Raw genomic sequence first — 27,109 nt, 5'->3', positions numbered from 1 at the left:
TGAGAAAGAAGACAACTTTTTTGAGAACTGAGATTTTATTTCCACACTTTTGGTTTACTCGCTTCCACCCTCTCTTGCACCAGGGTACCTTGTATCTGAGGTTCTGCCAGGCCTTTCTTTTAAGGTAGACCGCATAGTCAGCCCCATAAACATCACTTGGGGTTTGTAAGAAATGCAGATTCTCAACACTCACCCCAGACCTCCTAAATCAAACTAGGGTGTGAGGCCCAATAAGCTGTGGTTTAACAAGCACCCAGTCGATTCTAATCCATGCTTAAGAATCTCTGATAAAAACAGTACTTCCCAGATGCCCACTTTCTATTCTTCCCTCAATTCCTGGTTTCCAGTATACCATCCTTTGGGGATTTGCTCCACTAAGGTCTCCAGTCTTAAAGGTGTCAGAAGTCCAGTTTAAAGTGGTCACAGGCCAGTTCTATATGTGAAATATTCATCCTTTTCTTTAAAAATTTTGGGAATGTAGGCTGTTCCTGGGTAGACACTTCTCAGTTAGGCAGCTAGCTGGCCAGTCCCTTTTTTTTCTTCTTCTGGTATGTGTTTGCTGAGATCTTTGGGATCCAGAGATTTCAGAGGACAGTCAGGGCTGTTAAGCTTAAATTATAGGGGGAGAGGATCCCCTTCATCCTTTGTGAGGAGGCAAGTTGGACATTGCATAACATGAGCTGCTTTCTAAGGAAATCTTTCTTCTTTGACTTAAACCCCTATAAAACCTTGAGAAGGATGTTGGGCTAAGATAAATAAAACCAGTTTTTGGCTGCTTTGCAAACCCTTGCATGAAAAATACCCTAATCAAATCACATTATAATGTTGACTTACAACATCAGTTAAATACGAACTTTGTATGTGTATGTGGGGAGATTAAAATTACATGAAGAATCTTAAATTCTTTTTGTGTGTGTGTCTGAATGTGTTTTAAATTCTGGCTTCAGGAGAGTGTCTGGGCTGGGCCTGACATAAACAATTCTAAGAGATGTAATGTGAACTGCTACTACAATGGATAAAGGAACACTAGTGGTTTGATAGTTACTAAGTTTAAAAGTTTAAAGTATTTCAATCTTGTGAGGATCAAAAGATATCTGTATATCTGATTATATCATGAATATTCTTGATAGATTGATTCCTCAAAGTGAAATACCTGGAAGAATATTCTGGGTGCCTTTTGAAATGACCAAGGTGCCCCAGACCATAGAGATTCTGATTTTATTGTTCTGGAGTAGAGCCATGCATTGGTTTTAAGAAATCTGTAGATGACTTTACTATGCAGTAGGTTAAAGGACTATTACATTATCATACCTTCTCCTTGAACTAGTTGAAGCAAAAAAAAAAAACAAAACTTGTTGAAGAGGTAGCTCTTGTTATGTGATGGAAGGATAAGTTGAACATCTTAACTACGAAGAGGACTGGGGGTTCTCCAGGGCAGCTGTGGCTCAAACTCCATCCAGACCACCTGTGTCTTTCCCAATCTTGACTTCTCTCTGATAGCTTCATTCTTTTTACAAACCAACTTTTTTCATAGAATGGGTGGAGAGCATGGCTGCTAACAGCTCCCAGGTGTTAAGTTTGCACCACTGTCCAGTCAGCTGGGGCCTGGATCCTGTAAGCATTAGTTCCCAAAAGATGTGGGAGGAGGTCGTTCACCTGTCAGGGGAAAGGAGGTGCTAAGCTGACCATACTGTAGATGTCTACTACAAATTAAACACATGTAAACTTTTTATATAAATTACAAAGATAAAAGGTGGTACTAATTCGTGTTCCCCTTATCTGTAGGAGGGTGGTCCCCCCATTCATCCATTCATTTATTCATTGTATTTATTCATGGACTGTATATTGTCTTCTCTATGCCTGACTCTGATTTCGTTGCTGGGAGTATCAAGTGTGGGTAGGAAATAGAAGGAAGATAAACAACAAAACAAGTTGATTTTGGAAGGTGTAAGTTTGTCCCTCAACCATCCATCCATTGCACCACTCAGAAGAATTCTCCAGTTTTATGTCCATTGCCTGCTCATAACGCCCGGTCAACCTAACCTCTTTTCAAGCTGTGTTACCTGATCACGTTTATTAAGGGCTTTGGAAGGCAGCTCCAATTGTGCTGTGCTGTATTTCAGATAAAAGACCTGTGCTAGGTAGGTCCTGGGGCCACTGCAAATAGCAAGTGCAAGTGTCTCATAAGGAAATAAATTGGTATGATTTGGGTGAGAAAGGCTATTGTGGCTGCAACATAGTGGGGAGGTTGGAGCTAGAGAAGCAGATGGAGGGCAGATTTCAGGATTTGGAAGGCCAAGGGAAGTTTTTTTTTTATCCTAAATCTGATAGGAAATCAACAGCAAACATATAGGGCTTTGTTGGCACTTTTCTAAACACTTTATATACACAAAGTCATTTCATCCTTACAACAACCCATCAATATGATTTTTACACCCATATTAAAGATGAAGCAGAGGCTCAGAGAAGTTTTGTAATTTACTCAACATCTCCAAGCTTCTGAGTGGTAGAGCCAGGACTGAAACATTGTCGTTTAAAAGCCTAAGCACTTACCTCCATACTTTCCCACTCCTCTACTGAATCATGTAGTTAAGTCATACTAACAGATAGTGGAGCCAAGAGTGGAATCCAGCATTTTGACCCTAAAGTCCATACTCAGACACTACATGACACTGGACTGAGGGAGGAAGATTTGTAGAGGGAAGTAATGAGCTCCCTTTGGACATGTTTAGGCCTTTATGTCTTAGGCTTCTGTGGGTATCTTGAGATACTATTCTTACAGTACTGATCTTCCTAAAAACCTATGTTGGTAGATTTTATCCCCACTATGAAACAGGATCGGCTTTGTGGTTTGCCCAGGTGGTATATGCAAATTAGAATCAGGTCAGGAGTTGACAAACTTTTTCAATAAAGAGCCAGCGAGTAAATATTTTGGGCACTGAAGTCACAACTACTCAACAACTATGGTTATGAAAACAGCCCTAGGCACTCTGAGCAAGTGAGTGTGGCTATGTTCCCAAGTAACTGTAGACACTGAAACTTGAACTTATTTTCACATTATTCCTTTTATTTCTTCCCAACCATTTAAATATTTAAAATGATTCCTAGCTTGTGGAGTGTACAAAACAGGCAGCCAACGGTATTTGGCCTACAGGTTATGATCTAGGTGGTTGTATTCTAAACTGGAGTGTTTTCGCAGAACCAGTGTGTTTCTACTAATAGTCACAGAAATAAAAATTAAAGGATTTTTCTAAGACCTAAGTGAGACAACAAAATATTTAGCACAATTTCTGATACTTAGTAAGGTATCAAAGGTCAACTATCTTTCCTGCTAAGTGTTTTTTCCTTCGCATTTGGCATTTGGAAAAATTTAACTGTTTTCAATTGTAATGAGATGAGTCTAACAGTAAGTGGCACTCTCACCTCAAGCTTAGAAGCTGCCGCCAGGGGGCAGAGGGGAGTAAGACGAAGAAACTCAGGTACTGCTTGTTGTATTGAGCTTTTTATTCAACAAATGAGACTTGCTGTCTGTGCCCGTCTGTGGCCTACAAAATCTTTTCTTGTGGAAAGAATAGGGCGTGAATTTTTCAAAATAATCAGTACTATGTTGTGAATTAGAGTCTATTAATCAGAGCCTTTTTCCCAGGGCTGCCTAGATAAGACCTGGGGAAGACCTCAGCACTGTTGGTTGGTACTGAATAAATGATGACAGTAGGATGCTCCTCCCATTTGCTTAACACATATGACCAATTTCTGTAAAGCTGCTGGGTCCTTGCCCTGCACTCTAGGTTTGGAGTAAGAAAAGACGTTCAAAGGATGGGAGTCAGGTGGGGCGGTGGGGCTGGTCAGAAATGCATTGTGTCAGAACTATACAGAAAAATGCCTTTCAGATCTTTATTTTGTTTTTCATGATTATTTAGTCATTCAACAAACAGAAGGATCTACTATGAATACCATCTATCTATTAACAGCATTAAAAATGAGAATATTTATAGGAAAAGTATCATATCTAGATATGATAAAAGCAAATTTCTGCATATAGTCCAGGTCTACATTTGGGTTTAGGCATAGTCAAATTAGAAAAATATTAAATTTTACAGATGAAGAAATTGAGACTCAAGAATGTAACCTGCCACACATCAAAGATACTCAAGATAGTAAATGGCAAAAATAAAGCTAAGGTTTAATAGAAGAAGTGCAAGATATGGTAGAATTTGGGTTCCATTATATACTAGCTGAGTAGCCTTAGTTGAAACTCAAATTTCCTTAACTATGATAATAATAAATAGTACACATTTCATAGGGTAGGTGCCGTATAATGTTGAGAATGAAGCGAAGAACCACTTTACTTCTGAAACTCATTTGTTCCCAGGCAACATACTCAGTTAAGTCTTAGGCTTGCTGATGATGCGTGCTGAAGCGTCTGATCTAGAAGGGCTGGGGTGGTGCCTGAGAGCCTGGAGCTCTGAGTCACTGCTACTTCAGGGGGAACAATAAAGGGAAAAAAAAGGAAGGCACACAAATAATAGCAGAAGTGAAAAGGGGCAATATTGTAGATTTTATAGACAGGAATAATATGAAAATATTATAGAAAACTTTATACTGATGAATTTGGAAATTTAGACAAAATGGATAAATTCTTATGAAATTACCAATATTGGTTTAATAAAAAGAAACTTGAAAGGCTTTTTATAATTTTTAAAAATGCGAACCAGTACTCAAGATCTTACAAAGAAAACTTCACCTTCGAATAGCTTTGCTGGGAAGTTCTACCAAACATTGCTAGAAAAAAAAAATCTTAGCTCATACATCTCTTTCAGAGAATAAAAAGAAGGAACATTTCCCAACTCTTTTTATGAGATTAGCATAAACAAAATATTAGCACATTGAACCCAATAATCTGTTAAAAGTAATGTTTTATGGCCAGTCTGTGTTTATTTTAGGAATGTAAAATAGAAAACTAATTAATGTAGTCTGTCACAATAATACACAAAAGAAAAATCATTTGATCATTTCAATAAATGCAGAAAAAGCATTTTATAAAATTTAGTATCCATAAATGAAAAAAAAGTCTCTTAGGAGATTTAGGAACAGAAGAGAACCTCCTTAATCTAACAAATGGTAGCTCCATAAAAACTACAGCACATATTATTACTCAAGGTGGAAAGCTGAAACCTTTCCTTTTAGAACTGGAATGAAGCAAGGGTGCCTGGTATCAAAACTTCTATTAAATATGTACAAGATTTTATGGCCAACATGGTAAAAAAAAAGATTGAAAAGGCAGAAATTAAACTGTCCTTATTTGCAGAAAAAATGCTTGTTTACATAGAAAACCCAATAATATCTACAGATAATTTATTAATAATAGAGTTTACTGGTTGGAGAAAAAAAAATCAACATCCAAAAATAGAATGCATTTTAGAATACCAGCAACAAACAGAAAATAAAAATTTTAAAATAAGATACTATGTAAAATAGCATCAATAAAGTACCCAGGAAAAAATAATCACAGAATAAGTTGAAGACCTGTGTGGAGAAAAATTTTCAAATTTTGTTAAGAGTTATTGTTAAAGCTCTAAATATAAGAAGAGATAAAACATGTTTATGGATTGGAACACTCGATATTGTAAAGAGGTCAGATTTATTCCACATTGGTCTGTGGATTCAAAGTAAGCCAGTTAAATGTCCACCAGGCTTTTTTTTTTATTTTGATTTGCTTTAATTTGGTAAGATGATACTAAAATGTATAGGAGGTACAAAGGACCCAGATAGCCCAGATGACCTTGATAAAAGGACTAAGGGGAGGATTTGTCCTCCGTGGTATCAATACCTACCATAAAGCTGCAGTAATTAAAACAATGTATTACATTGATGGAAGGAAAGGCAAATATACCTATATGATTGGTACAGGATAGAAAACCAATAAACAGATCCATGCTGTATGATTTTTGAAATATAACAGAGATGGCATTACAAAGTAGTGGGAAAATGCTAGAAGTTTCAATTAATGGGGCTGGTACAAAACATACAAAAATCAATTCTGGGAGGATTAAAGGCTTAGCAGTAAAAGGCAAAAGTGTAAAGCTTTTAAAGCTAATAGAGACAGATATTTTCATAATCTCTGGGTAAGAGAATTCTTAAATAAAATACAAAAGTACTACCCACAAAAGAAAAGGCTAGTAAATATTAACTACATTAAATTAAAAAATTGTGTGTTCAAGTAAACACACCATAAATAAGTGAAAAGCCATGAAGTAGGAGAAATATTTATAATAGGTTGAACCAGCAAAGGACTAGTATCCAGAATATATATTCTTAGAAACCAATAGGAAAAAAATGAGAAACCCAACAGAAAAGTGGGCAAAAGACTCAAAAGACTCATTTGTCCCCCGACCCCTCCTCAAATCCACATGGTTCATAAACAAAAGAGAACATGCTTATAAACTTCGTTAATAATGAGGGAAATGCAGAGTCAAGTCACAGTGAGATGCTATTATATCCTTTACCAGGCTGGAAAAATTTTAAAAAATCTGGCAGTACCAAGTGTAGATGAGGAAGTGGAATAAGAGAAATATTGATCAACAGTTGGTAGATGTCTTGGAAAACAGGTATTATTTGATAAGGTTCAAAATGTATATATATCCTCTGACCCTATAATTCCATTGTCAGAAATAAATTCCAGAGAAGCTCCCATATGTGTATATATTAGGATGTCTGAATCCTAATACATGGGGTTCATGTATGAGAATGCCCTCATTGCCTCTGATAATCGAAATAAGACAAAATGTTCATCTAAAATAGAATGAACAAATAATTTGAGACATATTCACTCCCAGGGAAACAATTTGGTAATAAAAACAACCTACAGGAATATACAACAGCATGAATAGCTCTCGCAAATACATTGTTGAGTGAAAGAAAGAAAACACAAAAATACCTATAGATGATATGATTTCATTCCCATGATGTTTGAAAATAAGCAAAACTACATATATAATTTTTGGATACATACACAGGTGGTAAGAGTATAAAAAAACAAACGATTATTACAAAATTTCTAATAATGATTACCTGTAGGAGACGTGGAAGGTTTTGTGTTCAGGAAGGGATATACTGGCTTGGAGTAGGGGTCAGAGGGCCTTTAGGAGATTAGCAATGATTTGGTTTTTGTTTTGGGTCCTGGTTTGCTTGAGTATTTGCTTTCTAAGTATTAGTAAACCATAAGCCTAAGTTTATGCAATGTTTTGTACATGTTGTATTTTCCATTAAACAGTAGTTTAACCTTAAGTCCATATTGTGACACACCATACACTCATCGTATTGGAAAAAATTAAAAAGTCAGACATACTGATAGTGGTAAAGGTGTGGAACATTGTAAGAGTTCTCTGCTGGTGAAAATGAGAGCTGAAATATGCACTTTGGAAAACTGCTCACCATTTCCTTTTAAAGTGGATGCCTATGAAAAGAGGAAAACAAGAATGTGGATCAGAGACAAAGGAAGGAAATAGTAAAATGAAATAAGAGCCCTCACTGGGACTGATGATGAGTAGTATGTCCCTTCACTGAGGAGTATGATCAGCTTTACTCTGTGAACCTGGAGTGAAAGATTAATTATCAAACAAAAAGAAAGTAGAGGTGCCACATTGGAGAACATGTTCAGGATGAGGGACCACGCACACAGCTCCAGTACCGTGTGGCCTCTGTAGGAAGTGGTGGGACCTGCATTTTCAAGATGAGACCACAGGTAGGAGTCTTCACAGTGACTCATGTAGCTCAACAGAATTTTCTTGATGGTAGACCCCTTTTTACCCATTTCAGTTTCATTACTGGAAGTCTTGTTGAGTGAGTAAGGGCAAATTATTTCACCCCCCTACCCATTTCCTCTACCCTGAACAAATTTGATTCCATGGGCAGGAGCAGTATTGACTTCAACTGGAGGTGACTTGCTGTGTATATTGTGATATATTAAAATGCGTATGTGTCCTCACTGGGCCACTGTTTTCTGTTCCGAGGAGCAAAGAGCACTGGAGAGGGCTCTAACCTGGCCCTTCACCAGTCTGAATGTGACCTCAAAGTTAATCTGTCTGGCATTCATCCATCCATTGTTACTAAATATCAAGACTCTGTAAACCCAAGAGATCTTTATCATCTCCCCAGAGTTGTGAAGAGCATATCCTTGTAAGTTAAATTTTTTTTTTTGTAAGAAGAAGAACCATGCATATTTAAAGGGGCAGATTTTTCTTTCCCCATCTCTCCACCCCATCACTTTCTGGGAAGGCATCTGTACTGGTCATTTGCTTTTGCTGCTCAGCATCCATTTCTCCTGAAACACACTGCGCTTTTTCTTTGGGGGAAATGCCCTCTCTCATTTTCAGAACATGAGGTTTTGGGATGTGACCCAGGCCCAACCCAATCAGTCCTTTTTGACCCTGTGGACACAGATTGTTCAGGAATGAGCCTGTGACCCAATCTGAGCCTTTGAGGGGATGTGAGTCTCTGGACTTGTGTGGGAGCAGCCAAGAGATGTTGGTATGTGGATATGTGCTCTGCAGGTACTGGAGAGCGGTGCCATGTAGAATCTGAGGAAGGAGTCAACACCGGGTCAAGACAGTCAAGATAGGAACTGGGTCCTCGGTCACCTCACTGGGGCCATTGATTCAAGTCTTGCCTAAAGCTGGACTTTTCAATACTGTCAGCCAATGAAATTTATAAACTTTTTAAGTTGAAGTGAATTTGAGTTGGATTTTCTGTCATCTGCAATATAAATCAAGTCTTTGGTAAGAAAAGAAGAGTTGGTTGTCATAAGATGATCCTTTGAAACGTGGTCAGCAATGAGAAATTTGCCTTGTAAATGTGTTGTTCTGAAGACCCCGGAAGACGTGGTGTCCCCACCAAGTATGCCCAGGATCTCTGGAGTGAAGTGGTACCCTCAGGGCTGGGAACCGATGGGAGGGTTGAGAGCAACCAGATGCAGGTGAACAGTGAGAGCACAAAAAATAAAAGTAAAAAGTCTTCCATCTGGGCTGGAGTCTCGGAACTGACAGGCACTTTAAGGGGGAGGACAAGGAGATGTTTGTGCCTTCTCCTGGGTTCTGTTGTGTTCATGATGCTCACAACTGTCTACGAGCGAGACCTCCCAGTGATACACCCACAAGATCAACTGTGGGTAAAACATCAATGTTTCCAGAATCTCTCGCCTGGCCTTAGTGCATCTCCATGTCAATAGGTGTTTCCAAGGGGTGGACAGAAGTAGGCCATCTCCGTATCAATAGGTAATTACAAGGATGAGCAATGGCATATCTGGACCAGAGAGGTTGCGTGGGACCCCTTTTTGCAGCTGGGTCACGAGAGACGGGCAAGCAGAAGTGGATGACTGCTTGTAAGCAATAAATGAGTTTCTCCGACTTTATTTCTCCCTTTGACTTATTTTGGTTTCAAGGGTATTTTGTCCCATGTTGGGAAAATATTTTCTCCCCAGAGTTACACTGACATTAACACGTTTGTATATATACAGAGTGGTAAATAGGAAAATCTGAAAGGCGATCCATTGTATTGATTGTGAGTGTTTCGTGGTACTGAGATTAAAGCCTTTATTTAGTTTATTTTTATACTCATTCTGTTTTTCAGAATTTCCTACAGTGAATATGACTTATACAATAAAATAAAGGTTTTTTCAAGTACTGTATGGACACAAAAGGTCACAAGGACTATTAAAGGGAAGTCACACAGCTAACTTCAGTCTGGTAGTCAGAACAGCTAATTCAAAATTGCTTAACTTAATCTCTTAACCTTAATATCCATCCGTAATGTCTTCCTTTGCAAAATTTTGGGACTAATGGTACATGGAACCTAATGAGATTAGGTTAAATAGCAGATTTTCTTTGCCAATCAAGTATGTATTGGAGTCCACATTTAGTGGGTATTACAGTTATCTCCCCAATGAGCATTCCTCTGCACCTGCTTTATTGTGTAGGGTAGATTCTAATTGGACTGGGTGTTTCCAGATAGTCCCACCTGTATCACCCATGTATCCCTGCCTTGTGACCTGGGTAAAATTTGCTAGCTTCTATTTTATGAATTTTGTTAAGTGGCCCTTTAGTTATCTATTGTGTAGTTCTAATTACACGTAATTCTAATGTTTCCATTTAGTGTGTGGAGGCTATGCGTGTGGAGTCTGAGATTTTCTGCCACTTTTCCTGCTGATGAAGGAAGAAAGCAAAACACTAACTTAATCTCTACAGTAGTATCATATGCAGTAGTTTTATGTAATATCCCTCTATGTAACTATAGCCAGCACTCAACAACTGCCTCTTAAAGAAGTTCACGGTACAACTTTCTAAGCACAATTTAGAAGCCTATTAATCAGAATACAGAAGACTTCTTTAACAAAAACCACATTCAAGGTCTCCTTTTAAAAAACAAACTTCCTTTTCATGTAACTAAAGAATCAGCCCTCAATGGGTCTTCATATCTTCACAAATAAACAGACAGGAAGTATCCATTTCCAGGGAATGATAACTTTTGTTGTTTTCACCCAGTGAGATCTCTATAGCTGCAGTGAGGACATACTATATGAGCTGAAATGGAGAGATCTTCAGGACAGAATATTAAGTTAAAAAAGGTCCAAGCTGATCCATCTCAGCATCTCTAAATGTGGAGCAACCGGACAATTGTGATGGAAGCTCACAGCACCAGCTGTGAAACTTTATTGGCAAAAAAGTCGAATCTGAATGTAACCAAACCACTAGAGTTAAGTTTCATTTATAGGAAACACAAAGAAAAGAGGAATAACTTAAATGACAACACAAGGAAACAGATAAACCCAGAAGATGGACAAGTGGTTTGTACCACCCGTCAGTGGCAGTGGGGAAGGGACAGAAGACTGTTCTAGATTAAAAGAGATTTAGGAGACATAACAAACAGATGCAATGGAGAAATATTTTTTGGGTCTGGGTTTAAACAAACCTATTATAAAATGACACCTTTGAGATAATTTGGGAAATTTGATTATGGGTTAAAGAATTAGGTGTTGCTAGCATCATTATAAATTTTGTCATGTGGTAATGGTGTCATGGTTGTGTAGCAGAAGGTCTGTTTGTCAAAAAGAAGATGCACACTAAGTCTTTAAGAGTGAAATAGCATGGTGTCTGGGGTTGGTTTTAAAATAAAAGTTTGATAATTGTGAATCTGTGTATTGGGAATTTTTATCTATTCTCTAAGCTTTTGTATATGATAAGATTTTTATATCAAACAGTTAATAAAAAAGGCAAAATGCAAAATATGCCTACTATTTGTCTAAGAAAGGAAGAAATAAGAATATGTATTTTCTTGTGTTTGCATTGGGATTGTATACAAGAGACTTAGGAAAATGGAAACCTATACAGTGGGTGGAAATTGGTAGACTTGGGGCGGTGAGATCAAGGCTTCTTAATATAAGCTTTCATACTGCTTTAAATTTTAATCATTGGATATATTACCTAAACAACCTTTTGTAAAAAGCAATAAAAGTTGAGTGAACATGAAAATGCCAGAAACAACCCCCTATACACAGAAAAGAAGGAGGTTAGAGTATATTCTGGGCCCCTTCAATGTCTAAACTTCAATGAATAAATTGTTAATGTTTTACAAAGCTGCTTCTAATAGTAATTCTAAAGGTGGACAGAAAACAGTAATAACAATAAAAAAACAAAATCTGAGGACTGAAACTTTTAAGAGTGTTGCCTGGGATCACAGTTAGTAAAATGATTAAGCCACTCTAATTTATACTTGAATATGGGCATTTGCTGTTTGTTATTAGTTATATGAGCAGACATTCTAAGGGCAAATATGACATTCATGAAATGTAGTTTATAGTGAAAAAAAGTCTGGAGGGTAGAGGACTCATATTCTCATTTGAAATGGCCCATATGCATGTGGGTAAATCAAACCTTTTCAGGTCTCAGCTTCCTTATCTATAAAAAGAGAAATTGACTATAATTTCATGAGTAACTGCCAGCTCTGGGATGCTGTAGAAGTAAATGCACTGAATAAACTGCATATGTGTATTAAATGCATTTAATGGCATAAAGGTGAGTGACAATGAAATACAGGAAGGAAAGATGGAGGAGGGTCACAAGGTTTCCAGAAACTATTCAGTTTGTGAGCTCATTTCCCTTTTTAAAAGAACCATTAACTTTTAAGGTTTCCAGACAAATCACTCTTCCAAGGCTGAGTGTGGTTGGGTCTGAGATGCTATCGCAGTGATGGAAAGTGTGGCTGGAACTCAGCCCTTTCTGACGTTGAAGCCTGAAGCCCCTGCAGTGGGAGGAGGGGTTATCTTATGTATATGAGATGAAGTTCTCCCTTAGTTCCCCCCACAGTTGGGGAAAGAAAGCACTGCAGAAACCAGTGCACCTTCCCTAAGAGGAAGGGTTTGAAAGTTCAGGTCACACTCAGAATATTGGAGCAGGGAGTTGGGCATATATCACCTAACACAATTTCCTTATTTTCTAAATTTTGTAAGTGAAGAAACTGAAATCCAGCAAGGTTATATGATATATTTCAATTCGTGTTAGAACAAGGCTAAGAATTAGGCTCATCATTGTAGTAGAGAGGGTGGATAAATGTGAGAATAAGGAACATACATTCATTTCCATATTCTCCAGCTCCTAGTACTGCACCTGGCACATAGCAGAGCTTCATTAACCCTGGTCACATGACTGACTAGTTGACTGAATGAATGCGTGGATATGTTCCTTTCTTGTGTTTCCTGGTAACCAGCTGGACACACATGCCAGCCATTTCAAGCTGAGGATTGTTTCATCAGAGATATTAGAGGGCTCTCTCTACTTATTGAGATGCTTTTCTTCCTCTGAGTATTGCTTCCTCTTAGTTGACACTAATAGGATAAGTATCGGAACGTGTACAGGATGTGTGGTAGCATGACAGTGAACTGGGGTTTCCTCTGATATGACTGTAGACTTGGTGGTGACAGAGGAGTGATTGGTAATCAGATGCCCTGGGTCAGTAGTTGAGTAGTTGGGAAGAGTGGCCCCTGATCCTGTGACTGTGGAGTAGAGACAGTTGCAGGACATACCCAGTGCGACTGGAGAATTAGAACGGCACCTAGACAGAGCCATTGCTTGACTTTTCTTCTTCAGCACCCATGTTTTCACATTCTCCCTTTGACTGTGTCCTGCTGTTGCTGGTACCACTTACCAGTAAGTCTGGGTATGGACTTTTGCGACTGGATAGTGACTGATGAAGATACAACGATGGTCAGTGCAGCGTTTGTTAGAGCAAAAGTCCACTAGCATGGCTGTGGGTAAATAAATCGTGGTATATCTATGAGGCAAAGAGTGAAGATGACTATACCTAATGATATGACTCTAAGTCACATGCTGATTCAAAAAAGCAAGGAGCAGAACAATGCATATATTAGACTTCTATTTGTGTTCAGGGGAATGGGAATACACAAATGCTTCTTAATGTATAGATTCTGGGAAGCTGGGAAATGGGAAAAAGCAGGGAAAGGGAGCATATTTCTCATATACCTTTTATGCTGTTTGAATGTTTTATCATGTACCTATATATATTTTTAAAAAGGTAATTAATTTCAAACCTCAAAACAGCCTGTGAGTGGTTTCAAATACACAAGTTTCTTATTCAGTCAAGAGTTTTTATTCATTGTATGCCAGTGGTTAAAAAAAGAGAGAGATTTGTATTAGGTTGACTGCCCTTCATTGCTGAGCAAACTAGCCCAGATGGGTGAGCTATGTCCTGGCTGACAATGACCCATTTTCTGACTGTCTGTTTCCATCAGCATTGCCCTCTGGTGTTCACAGGACTGGGCACAATTCTCTCTTTGGGCATTGGTTTTTTCAGAAAGGTTCCAAGACCAGCCACAGCAATAATGTCTGCAAACTAACCAGAAATGCAGCTTTTTAGCCTGCCCCGCCCTTCCAGACCTGTTGGATCAGGAATGCTAGCAGCTGAGTCTAGCTATTGGTATTTTAACAAGGCTTCCCAGTGATTCTGATGCCCTTAAAGTCTGAGAATCACTCTCATAGTGAACCATCCTCCAAACAGGACAGCTTGGTTTCCTTTTTATTCTACAAGGCATTACTTGGAGTTTTCCAGAAATGGACCAGCCTCACTCATTGCCTGCATCTTGCTCTCTTTTCCTTCTTATTCAGGGTCTTTGGAAGGGGTGTACATAGTTGAGGTGGGTCAGAATGCTGATCTGCCCTGCAGTTACTCTCCAGCTGCCCCTGAGAATCTTGTGCCTGTGTGCTGGGGCAAGGGACACTGTCCTGTGTTTGAATGTTACGGTATGTTGATCAGCACTAATGGAAGAAGCTTAAAAAAGCAGCTATCTAGCAGATACCAGCTAAAGGGGAATTTCCATGAAGGAGATGTGTCCTTGACCATAAAGAATGTGACTTTTGCTGACAGTGGGATCTATTGCTGTCGGATCCAATTCCCAGGCTTGATGAATGATAAAAAATCATACCTGGAGTTGGTCATCAAACCAGGTGAGTGGACCTTTGCATGCCTTATTTATGAATAAGAATCACCTGAACATAATATTAAATCTACTGAATGGTCTCACTTCTGACCTCCCCAGTTGCAGCCCTGGGGGTGGGCCCCTAGGACCTAAAGTTTAACAGGGCCTACCAGCAATACCTCCAACTATTTTAATTGAATTTAATTCCTAATTAAATTTAGAAATTTGTTGATAGGCTCTACAAAATGAAAGGAAAGGCCTGGATCAGTGGCTTTGGGAAAATGGCTGCTTATTAGAATCACCTGGGAAGCCTGTTAACCCCTACAGATCAGCGCCTCTGGAGGTAGAGCCGAGCACTGGGATTTTATAGTCTACCCCAGGTAATTCTCTCCCACGTGCAGCCAAGATTGAGAACCCTGGACTGTGTGTAAGGCATGGGGGTGCACATGCTTTTATGTTTCAAGATTTATAGAGCATGTACTTTGCAGCTGAGTTCAAATCCAACTCTGTCTCTTATTAGCTGTATAATCTTGGGCAAGTTATTTAGACTCAGTGACTTCCTCTATAAAATATAATACCTACATGTAGGCCATCGGAAAGATTTTATGAGATGTTTTATGAAAGCATTTAGTGTGGCCATTTGCATGGCTGTTAGTTCTATTAATTAGACTATGACTGATGACTGTCACACATCTCTGTCAACATTGTCACACACTCTCAGCGAAGGGATCCAGGTAGGCTCGGAGACTGAGTGTGTGTTTCTCTTCATTTCTTGTGTTTCATATTTTTTCTGCTACCCCTTTGATCCCCTGAAATAAGCTCTCTGTTCTCAGAGAAGCTTTATGCTTCTGTTTGTTTCTGACATTAGCCAAGGCCACCCTTGCCCAGACTCCATGGAGAGACTATACTACAGCCTTTTCAGAGATGTTCACCAGCAAGGAACATGGCTCAGGTAATCATACGTGGGGTGTCAGAGGAAGCCTTTGGTCGGTTTCTGAGTTCAGAGGATTTTGAATATGAGAAAAAGATGGAAAAACAGTTAAAAGGTGGAGGCATGAATGTTTCCATGCACCCAAATGAGGGAGCTGGTGGAGACAAATCTATTCCGGAAGAAAGGAGCCCAAGACTAGGATTCTGGATTATTCAAAAGTAGCCCTGTGACCTGGGTTAAAGCCTTTCACTTCTCTGGATATCAGCTTCCTCTTCTATCCAAGGAGTAGCTTCACCCAATAAGATTCCTGACCCCTACAAAAATGAATTCTGGTAATCTATATATTTTGTCAAATAGGGAAAGAAAAATTTATCCTATTACTATCATTGTGTAGAAAAAGGATACTCTTTTAAATTACATAAATTTAATCTAATAAAAAACTCATCATGTTGTCCTTTTCATTTTCTGATTTACTCCCAGACTGGTGTTTAGTCTTGAATTGGGCCCAGTCCATGTTTGGGGTTGAATCAGGTGATTTCAAGGATCCCTTTTAACTGGAATAAAGCCCACCAGCTTCCTCAGATTCCAAACTCAGAAGGAGCTGCTCCATCAAGTAATTCAGCAAAGACTTTTCCGTGCTGCTCTGGAAGAGAATATAGGGTCAAAAGAGCAGACCTCAGGTCACAGTGTTCAGGGAGGTTAATCTTAAATATTTCCTATGGGTGTCCTAGTCTCTTCTAAACTCTCAGGAGCTAAGTCTTCCATTCTGCAAAATGAGGCTAAGGATAGTAAATCTTATATCTTAATCTCAGAAATCTCCTAAATCCCACCTTGTGAGATTTAAACAAGAAATTGTATCTTTAAGTATTTACCCCAGTATCCTATCAAAGTATATACTCAATACATGTTGGTTATTATGACTTATCTTTTCGGTAAGATCTGAAGGCAGAATGACATTGTGGTTAAATATTTCAGTGGAAGATAGAATGGCTTCCAATGTCAGCTCTTCATACTTGCTTTATTAACTCAGAAAAGTTGCTCAGACTCTGCGAGGCTCTATTTCCTTACCTCTACAATGAGGGTTAATTCAGGTACTCAAGTTCATACCATTGTTGTAAGGATGGAATGTGATAATGTATGCCTGGTGCTCGGCATAGTAACTGGCCTGCAGAAAGCACTCAGATATTAGTTGTTATTACAGTTATTAACCTCAGCTCTCTAAAGATTTAATCCTGGTGGTTCTTTATTGATTGGTAGCCATCATTTCTTATACAAATAGTGAGGAAATTTAGTATGATAGGAACAGATGATACCCAACAATGGGGACCAATTAGGTTGTACAATATATTTATCGTGTGCTATTATTATAAAGAATCCTATGACCATACACCTAGAAGGACTGCAGTGATCATTTAGTTCCATTTTCCTATCCTGTGATCCAAAGCTCTTTACATCACCACCAAGTGGGCACTCATTTCCTGGCTGGGAGGTCACTTCTTCACGAGGCAGTGCATTTCCTTAGGGTTGTCTGTACCAGAAACGTATGTCTCCTTACCTATAGTTTTTATCTCTAAGCTTTTCAAAGGCCTCAGAACATAGTCAAACAGAAGAAGGCAACAGCTCCAAAACAGCAAATAAAATGAAAAGATTAATAAATATTTAATGGCATGTGTATAATCTGTAACATTATGTCAATTAGTTGTCTGCAAGTCAACTTGTATGTAGTTATACATACCTTCTCTTTAATGTGGAATATAGGCACATTTAGTATGTTTGCAAGGATCTTGGAAGATCCTAAACCCACCTTGAGCACAAAACAAATGTGATCTCTCTTCCACTGGAAGGAGGCAGAACTGGGTCATGGGTGAATCCTCAGCTCTGGAAGTAGACGTGGTTTGAACCTGATTTGCTAATTAATTGATGTGTAGTTTTGGGCAGAGTACCTCTCTGAGGGTCAGTTTTGTCATCTGAAAAATGGGAAAATAATAGTATCTACCTATTGTAAAGACCAACAGATAATGTACGAATGTAGTAACCACAGTGTCGCTCATGTGAAACTTTCATAAGATTGTATATCAATGATACCTTAATAAAAAAAAATAAAAAAAGATAATGTGCATGGAAAGCACTAAGCACTGATTGGCACATAATACATAGTAGGTGGCAACTATTAAATTTATATACTTTGAAGTCACTCATGTCCCACACCCTCTGCTGCCTCCAACCTGGCCTAATTTTGGGCTTCCTCAGAAAAACATTGCAACTTCTTCCAGCTGTCCCACTCACTTGGTTGATAGCTATCTATGTCAAAATAAGCTGTGATGACTGAACAGCCTCTATCTGATCCATCATTTTCACTGTAAAATGAAGTTAAAAAAAAAAGTCATACAGTCTTACCATTTAGACCGAGAAAAATAATAGTAGGGAAGCAGAAACTGGATTTACATTAGAAAATATTATGTGTGGTTAAGATTCATGTTTACTTAGCAGTTCCAGCAATGTGGTTTTTATACTTTAAATTTCTTTTGGGGTATTAAGAGCAAAGGTAAGTGGAACATTATCTCTTTACTTCACTTTTTAAAAAAAAATAATTTTGGGCTGAGAATATGCTTTTATAATATCAAAATCATAGTCTATTAAACCAGGGGTCTTACATTAAGGGGTTTAGGCTTCCAGAAAATGACCATGACATCTAAGAAGTTTCAGAGTCTCTGACTCAGCCAGAAAAATGAGTAGGCCTACTTAATTTTCCCAAAGCTGATAATCTATTGATTTTTGGAATGCAGCAGCCATAGGTCAGGGCCTGTGCCCATCTTGTTCACTGCTCTGTCCCCTATAGCTGGCATATAGTAGGGATGTAGCACATGTTCATTGAATGATAGGCAGATGAGTAAATAAGTGAATGAAAGGGAAAGAAGGCTAGCTGTCAGCTGGACAATGTGACATGTTTAATAGTGACAATGCTGAGGTAAATGCTGTTTAAGGTAGCATAGTTGAAAGTATGCTTCAAGCCATGCAGACCTAAATTTGGAAGGCAGTTTCTGTCATTCATTAAGCTGTGTGACCTTGGCTAAGTCACTGAACCTCCTAATTCTCAGTTTCTTCATCTGTATAATGGAGCTAATAGTCCCTACTTTAGTATAGTAGTTTTGAATGCTAAATGAGATGCTTCATGTAGCATAATGCCTGTTCATGATAAATTGTAGCTATAGCCATTATTTTTATTTTTAGGCAATGAAATATGCAGTTTTCCTCGTAATGGGTAGATGTTAAACTTTTTCAAGAAAACTTTTTGTTATCTTTAGAAGTCTAGTTATATATAATGCCTGCCAGAGTATTATCAGTGTTTTGGAATTTTGCAGAACTGTTTGGGGTCCTGTGGACCCAATAAACCATACACTCCACATAGGTCTTCCTGGCATAGGTCTCTGTTTCATAGAATATAAATATAAATAGTTGTATTACTAGTTGAGTGCAGTTGTGTTTTCTTGGTCCTTGTCTCAAAGGAAAGAATTCAGTAGAGAGACCAGATAGCAAGGAGTGTATTAGGTTAAAGTGAAAGTACACTTGGAAGGGCCAAGTGGGCAACTCTTGTGTCTTGTTTGGTTACAAGTTAAGGGCATTTATGCCATTTTGATCCTCCTTATTCTTGTCTATCATCCTCCCCTGTCCCTCCTTAAGGTGGAGCTGTTGTTAGCCACCACAAGTCCCGCTCCTTGCCAGTATTTGGGCGGGTGCTGCATGTGCCGTGAGTTTGATGTTATGTCCATGCCTATTTTGGTTAATTTGCCCATACCTGTCAGGCACTCTCAGTGGAAGGTCATATAGCAGTCAAATTCCGCCGTTTTCCTGTTACCTGCGCATGTCTGGGCACATTGTGGCAATTCAGGATCTGCCAACTGCAAAGCCAGGAGTTGTTGCTGAGGGGCCCAGATGACCTTTAGCAAGAGCCTCTCCTGCGCTTTTTCCAGTAGTCCTCCCCCACCTGCTCTTGGCTCACCTCTAGCTATCGGCCAGTTGTGGCCTGTTGTAACCGTTGGGTTCATTACCTGTGTGAACAAATGTCATCCTAAAGTTGATTTGTAAGTGCCCAGTAAATTATGTTGGTCTCCCAGTTAATTACTGTGAAAAGAATGGAGTAGAATTAATTTCAAATAGGACTGTAGGCATCTAATTTTTTAAAAATTCATATATAGGAAAACATTCTTAACTGTTCTGTTGGCTATTTTTCTTCTTTGTGGCAGACACCCAGACACCAGAGACTGTCCATGATAAAAGTCAAACAGTAAGTAACTTTTTGTGTGCACATAAGCTAACTTCATGCTTAACTCAGAGAAAAGAAAGTATGGTCTTAGCCTTCCCTCCTGTCCACTCTTTTCCTGGGGAAAAATGCCCGAGTCTCCCTCAGCTTCAGATTACTTGGCTGTAACATGTTGATAACGACAGTTCTAACTGCATAGGCCTGTTGTAAGGACAGAGGAGGTGATGCACGTAAAGTGCCCGGCACCTAGTCAGGGCTGTAAAACCCAGAACAAGAATCATTAGTATTGTTAAGAAGCAAAATTCATCAAAGTAAATTTGAAGATCCACTTGGCTTTATTAAGTGATTCATGAGTAGGACAGCATCCCGTCAAGCAAGTAGAAAGATGCTTCCAGGAATTGTACAAAATGGAAAGTTTTCATAGGCTGGGGAGGTGGGGTAGGGTGGGGTGGGGGGTATACTAAATTAGCAAAAGAAGGTATTGTTTCAGGCCAGGTCACTTTCTTTTAGGGGGGAAGAACAGGGGGTTTATAAATTGCAGATTATAAAATGCAGATTACTTCATCTGTTAGGGAAGATGGAGGAAGCTCATGTGACAGATTATTTTATCAATGTGCTGACCCGAAAATTCCTGACTGCCTGCATTTCTGAGGGAGGCTGAAACTGTAATTAAGTTTAGGTAGTAAGCTCTGGCTTGGTGACTTGGCCTAGCAGAAGGGACAGCATGTTGGGCCTGTTTCTTTTTCACAGCATTTTGTCCTTCTTCTCAAATTGCACAACTGTATTCCACAGTGGAGGGTTCAGAAACCCTGCACCTCCCCAGAATATGTTTCTTCTTGCTTCCATTGAAATGCTAATGAGAAAGACTGTTTGTTTACATTTATTTCCTTTATGTAGGACAGGACATCAGTCAGGAATAGTCTAAGCCATGAATTCATATGTATATAATTATAAATATAACAATATTTCAGTTAACCGTACTTTAGTGTTCCCCACCTTCTTAGAGTAAAAGGGAAAAACCACTAGAAATCAAGCTTAGAGGAGCGACTAAAAAATTCTTTGAGGATGTGCTCAGGAGTCGTATCCATTTGCCTCAGTCTCCTGCTTGTGTGTTCATGAGCAAGGCTCAGCATTTTGTGTTTGCCCTTCCCCTCTGCAGTCAAGGATTGTCTTGTAAGTACCTTTGTGCATCCATAATGCTTGATGCACAATACCTTGTATATAACATACCCTCAGTAAATGTTTATTGAATAAGTGGAAGATTTAATTTCCTTGACTTCTTTGTTTTATAATGTTTGCTATTTATTGTTTTTAAAGGGGAAACATGGAATTTAGAAGCAAAAGGATTTTCTGTGTGACTGTCAGTTATTAAAAAGACATATCAAATTTATGTAAGCATTTTATATTTTTTGTCATTTAATTTTCCCAATAACTCTACAAGATTACTCAGCTGTTGGTGACAGAGCTGGGATTTGAACCCTAGACTGTCTAGCTGCAATGTCCTTGCTGAATGTCCACGCTGAAACTCCCTGGAACACCAGGGGATCCTGAATGAACAGGATTCCACTCTAGAGCCTGTTTTTTGTTTTGTGGAGAGGGGAGTCCATTTACTAAGAGTTTCTTCTCCACCCACAGTGCAAAAGGGCACATTTTATTCCCTTGCTTAATCCCCTTTTTTGGGTGGTTTGAGGGAGGCCTGTCTAGAAGGGGACAGTTCATGAGTAGATCCAAGTCCTTGTGTTTCCGTGTTGCTGTAAAGGTATGGTCTGATGTGTAAGCGATGAAACTGGCTGAGCACATGACTGATTTCTGGCCATTTGCTGCAATTCTGTTTGTGTTTTCATAGCAAACACCCACATTGGCTATTGAGTTACAAGACTCTGGCGCAATCACCAGAATCGGTATCTACATCGGAGCAGGAATCTCTGCTGGGCTGGCACTGGCTCTTATCTTTGGTGCCTTAATTCTCAAACGTAAGTTGGTTGATACTACTTCTTCCTCCCTCTGATAAGGAACTGTTGATACAGGAACCAATACAAATCTAGATAGAAATGTAAGTTTATGTTTATACCTAAAGGTTATTAGACTAAATACCCTTTTGTCCTTCCACACCTTGAAAATAACAGCTAATTTTTATTTTAAAAATCACCATGTAATAGGCAGGCATTGTATTAAATGTTTTACACACATCTTATCACGTCTTATCATCACCATCTTATAAGGGAAGTAGTGTTGTTATCCCCATTTTATAGCAGAGAAGAGTAAAACTGAGAGTAAGCTGCTTCCTCTAGGTTTCAGAATTCACTAAGTGGCAGAGCTGGAATTCAAATCCAGGCAGGCAATTTGCTTACCAGTACCCTATGCTCTTACCTTTGTTAAGAACAAACCTCTTCAATTCATGAGTATGTCTAGGTTTATTGGGAAGCACAGCAATGAAAATCATTTCCTTCTGTGTGTTTTTCTATCTCATTTGTTTCTCAGGCAAGGTCTTTGGGGAGGAGTAGCTCGAGGCCAGCATTGCACATTGCCGTTTTCCTCCATCATGGCAATCAGTAAACATATTTTTTTTGAAGTTACTTAACATTATTTTTTTAAAGCTTTATTAAAGTATGACTTCTATATGATAAATTGCATATATAAAGCATGTTCAACTTGATGAACTCAGTAGATAATTACACCTGGGAAACCATCATCACAACAAGAACCAAGCACTGCATCACTCCATAAGTGCACACATTTTATAACTGGGGTATATCCCCTTGTGTTTGCAGGCAGAGGCCGAGGCCTTCTACCCCAGGGCCTAGTACATTCTAGCAACCTTTCTTACTAATACACAAACACTGACTGCATGTAGGGTGACCAGCTGTCCCAGATTTGCCCAGGACAGAAGGGTTCCTAAGATGTGAAATTTCCAATATGAAAACTGGGACAGTCCAGGGAAAACTGGGATGAGTTGTCACCCTCACTGTGGGGCTTAAAGCTGCTGCATGTTTTAAGTCTATAAATCCTCATAATTACCATATTTTGAGAAAGGTCCTAATATTATTCTAATTTACCAAATGGAGAACCAGTGTTCTGAAAGATTGTGTAACTTGCCCCAAGCCTCACAGTTAATTGATAGATACAGGATTTGAAACCAGAGCTTCCTGTTCCTTACCACTGTGTTAGTCTGCCATTAGTGGTAAATTGATGGTTTAGAAAAAGAAATTACCCCACCTACACTTATCTAGGTTTACCAAGAGGTAGTGGTGAAGTTTGCAAATTAATCACATGAATATGAAGTCTATGGGTTGATAAGGAGCAATGATAATATTATCTTTTTGAGTTCTGCCAAGGCCTGGAGATTAGGGACCATTCTAGTTTGTGTAAAGGGGTAATAAGGAACAGAGAAGTCTGATGCTTTGTGCATGCATATAATATTAGTCCCAAAACATGCTTACTTAGGAGAACAGATGGGAAAGTCCTGTTCAATTTGCAATCTTTTCTCTAGAATTTGCTAGAGAAAAATCTTACGACCAAGGTGACAGGTTTTTAAGTCATAACGAGAAAGCCATACACTGACCCTCAATAATGCCCAGCAATCCTGTCTCTAGTGCACTCTCTTAAGATGAGCAGCCATACCTCACTGCCACTCAAACCTCCTTCATTTCTCACTCAATCGATAAGTATCAAAGTATCTTTTTGCCTTAGCCAAAACTTCATTCCTCCTTTTATGCCTTTCTCTAGACTCATCTATCTCTCCCTTTCTACTTATACTATTTTCATTAGCACAAAAATATGCTCCAGTTCACACAGTCCAGCTCCCCCCAGTTCTCTGCCCTCTTTCACAGTAGTATTTCTCAGGTGAGTCGATCCTACTTCTCACTCCCCTGAACTCTTCAACCTGCCAGGGGCTTCTACCCCTGAAGCACCATAGAAATAGTTGTAGTCAAGGTCACCAGTGATCTCCATTTGGCTAAATACCAACGGACACCTCTGTCTTCATCGTAGTCAGTCTTTTAGCAATATTTACCAAATTTATTTTCACTCATTCTAGAAAGTCTTCCTTCTCTTGGCTTTTGAAACACCACTCTCCAACTTCATTGGCCATCCCTTTTCAGTCACTTTTGTTCTCTCTTCTTCTTCTGCTTGATCTTTAGATATTAAGATTCCTCAGAGCCGGTCTTTTCCCTCCATAGGTAACTTCTACATGATAGCCTATATTTCCATAAATTTAAATGTCATCATTAATTTCTCTCTCTCCTACTCTCAGAGTTCGTCCAATTGATAACCCCACTTTTCTGTCTTCCACATTTCACATGTCCAGAATGGAGCTCTAGAGGCTACATCCTCCCTTCCCCTTCCCTGGTCTCCCCATCATAGTGTTTCACTGCCATCCATCTGGTTGCTTAGGCCAGAAAGCCAGAAGCCATCCTTGAATCCTCTCTTTCCTCACTCTTACACAAAATTTAATTTCAATTCCTGCAGTTTTTCTCCAAAATACATCTAAAATCCATTCACTATTGCATCTCTCTTGGTCACCACTTTACTCTGAGGCAATGTAATCTCTACTTACCTCCTCATTTTTTTTTATGCCTCCATTTAATCCATTCTTTACATAGCAGCTAGGGTGATCTTAAAGCCCAAACAGATCATATTTCTGGCCATCAGTTATTTTGTACAGCTCTTAGAATAGAATCCAAACTCTTGATTATGGCTTAAAAGGTCCTGTAGGATCTAGCCCCAGCCTACCTCTCAGACCTTTTCTTGGCCCACTCTCTTATTCCAGCCATGTTTTCAGTTTCAGGCACCCACCAGGGTATTTCCCAGGGGTTCTTTTTGCCTGAATGCTCCCCCTCCTGTATCTTCACTTGGCTGACTCATTCTCTTCTTTCAGAACTTACCTTTTCTAAGAGTTCTTTCCCAACCACCTTCTCTATTATCTGTTTCAGCACATTGTTGGTTTCCTTTATTTCACATCATCGTCATCGTCATCATTCACATGCCTCCCTCACTAGAACAAGCTTGGTTGAGTCAGGGCTCACAGTTCACTGTTGCATCCCCAGTGCCTAGCATACTACCAGACCCAGAATAAATGCTCTGCAAGTTTGTTGAATGCAAAAAATACATCTTTATTACTTCTAGCATAATCCACGTAATAAACCAAAACATACATTGGTTGTTTGATTTAATTAAATACAAGGGAGACCAGATTTCCCTAACCAATGCCTGCCCCCAATGAGTCCATTTTATTTATCTTATGAAAGCATCTTTAACTGACTTTTCTTCCACCTTTTACCTAGGGTATTCTCCTAACACAGAGAAGCGACAGAATTTAAGGTACAACTAATGAGTGGGGTTGGGGAAGGCGGGAATCTTGGAGACTTTACTCTTAGAACTGGGACTTTGGGACTTAAACTTATACATCCTTTTTGCCTTAGATTTATGAAATGCAAATTAAGCACACTGCTCTGTTTACATCCTGATGCCTAAAGTTACGGTATAGAATTTACCTCCTCATTGATGAGAAATGCTTGTTTCTCTATTAATGCTTTTTTTGCAATAAAGTGAGCCTTCGTTGATTGAGCACCTACTGCCTCCAGTCTCCGGGCTGGGCATTGGGTTACAGAAATTAGCAAGAAATCCAGAATCTACTGTCAGGGCTTTTACAGCTCGGCCCAAGCATTCTTAACTCTGATTGCCTGTTAGCTTCATCTAGGGCACTTAAACACGCTGGGGCCAACAGCAGAGCAGTAACGCAGAATCCTTGGCAATGAGGCCTATGCATAGGTATTTTTCTAAAGACTTTCTAGGAGACTCTAATATGCAAACAGGGCTCAGAACCACTGGTCTGTTATACTGCAGTTTGTCTCCATTACTGACCATGTATGTATATATAAACACACACATGCACACACCCCCATGCCAAATACACATAGTTTACATAACTTTTACTAGACTTTGGTGATGTTTGGTACATAGGTAGAATGCAATAAATTTAGGAAAAAAAATGACTCTGTCCATTGAATAGTATCTAAACCACTAACAATTTTAGAGGAAGTATAGACAGTGTTTTATGAAGACAAAATAGTCTGCAGTAAAGAAGTCAAATGAAGCCAAATAAAATATGTAATTATCAATGGTTTTAGATCATCTGTGCCACTATTCTTTTTTAGAGCTGAAACCATTATTTGCGAAATTACTTGGTTAATGTTCATTTCTACCTATAAATGTAAACTTCATAGAAAATTAGGAAGTTGTCTGTCACATTAACTGTATCCCCAATGCAGTACCTGATGCTCAGTGGACACTTAATATATATTTGATGATTGAATGAATACACTCCTGAGAGCAGCCCTTTAAGGTAGAGTACATATTATTTCCATTTTCAGAGGATCCCTTCTGAGACACAAAATTTACTCAATGGAACTTCCATGGCATTTTCATATTTTGTTCACTTCTGTATTTCCTGCTACACAGAACTGTGTATAAAACACTAAATATTTCTTGAATGAATGAATGAAAAGAAAAACAGTTTATATAAGGTCAAATGGCTGGTGAGCATTAGAGACAGAATTCAAACTCAAATCTGATAGGATTCATAGCATATGGATTTCTTTTTCTTTTTAAAATTGTTCAATCCCACAGAAGAATGGAAATAGCAGTATAAAGAACAATAGAACTCTTTACCTAAACACCTAAGTTAAAATGTTGACATGCTTACTTTGTGTTTCTCTATGAGTATAGGCAGTGTTTTTCTGAAGCATTTGTAAGGACATTTCAGACATTTTGACACTTCACCCAAACACTTCAGTCTGTGATTCCCTATAACACAATGCCATTTTATACTGAAGAAAATTAAGATTAATTCAAATTTCCTCAGTTGTTCCCTAGATTATCTTGTTGCTATTTTATGGTTTTTCCCCCCTAGTCAGGACCTGATCAAGGATCATGTACCGCATTTGGTTGCCATCTCTTCAGCAAAACCTATTCTCTTTATTCTGTGCTGCCCAGGAAATGCTTACCTCAACTGCAACATTTTACTTCCACAGCCTCACCACTTCGACAGACCTCCCTCCCTCAGGGTTAGTCAGTACGGTAGTGGAGGGAATGCGCTCAGAGGAAAACATCTATATCATCGAGGAGAACATGTACGAAATGGAAGATCCATATGACTATTACTACTACATCAGCAATGGGCAGCACGCCTGACAGCCTCTGGCTGTCACCCATCAACACCAGTACATCCAGCTACTTCATTTTTTTTTTTTGAGAGGGCATCTCTCATATTTATTGATCAAATGGTTGTTAACAACAATAAAATTCAGTATAGGGGGGTCAATGCTCAATGTACAATCATTAATCCATCTCAAGCCTCACTCTTGTCAGTCTCCAATCTTCTGAAGCATAACGAACAAGTTCTTACATGGTGAACGAATTCTTACATAGTGAA

The 27,109-nt window shown here is 38.9% G+C and overlaps 1 protein-coding gene across 1 annotated transcript; it reads left to right on the top strand.

Moving 5' to 3' along the window:
- The first annotated feature begins 1,050 nt into the window (after positions 1-1,050).
- HAVCR2 (hepatitis A virus cellular receptor 2) lies at positions 1,051-27,109 on the top strand. Its single transcript, XM_017644692.3, has 7 exons — positions 1,051-13,199; positions 14,175-14,513; positions 15,354-15,437; positions 19,661-19,701; positions 21,524-21,650; positions 24,960-24,996; positions 26,709-27,109. The coding sequence occupies exons 1-7, from the start codon at positions 13,145-13,147 to the stop codon at positions 26,866-26,868; spliced, it is 843 nt and encodes a 280-aa protein (XP_017500181.3). The 5' UTR covers positions 1,051-13,144; the 3' UTR covers positions 26,869-27,109.

The sequence above is a fragment of the Manis javanica genome, chromosome 1 (genome assembly GCF_040802235.1).
Source record: "Manis javanica isolate MJ-LG chromosome 1, MJ_LKY, whole genome shotgun sequence".
Classification (NCBI taxonomy): domain Eukaryota; kingdom Metazoa; phylum Chordata; class Mammalia; order Pholidota; family Manidae; genus Manis; species Manis javanica.
This window is presented reverse-complemented; position numbering and strand designations above follow the sequence as displayed.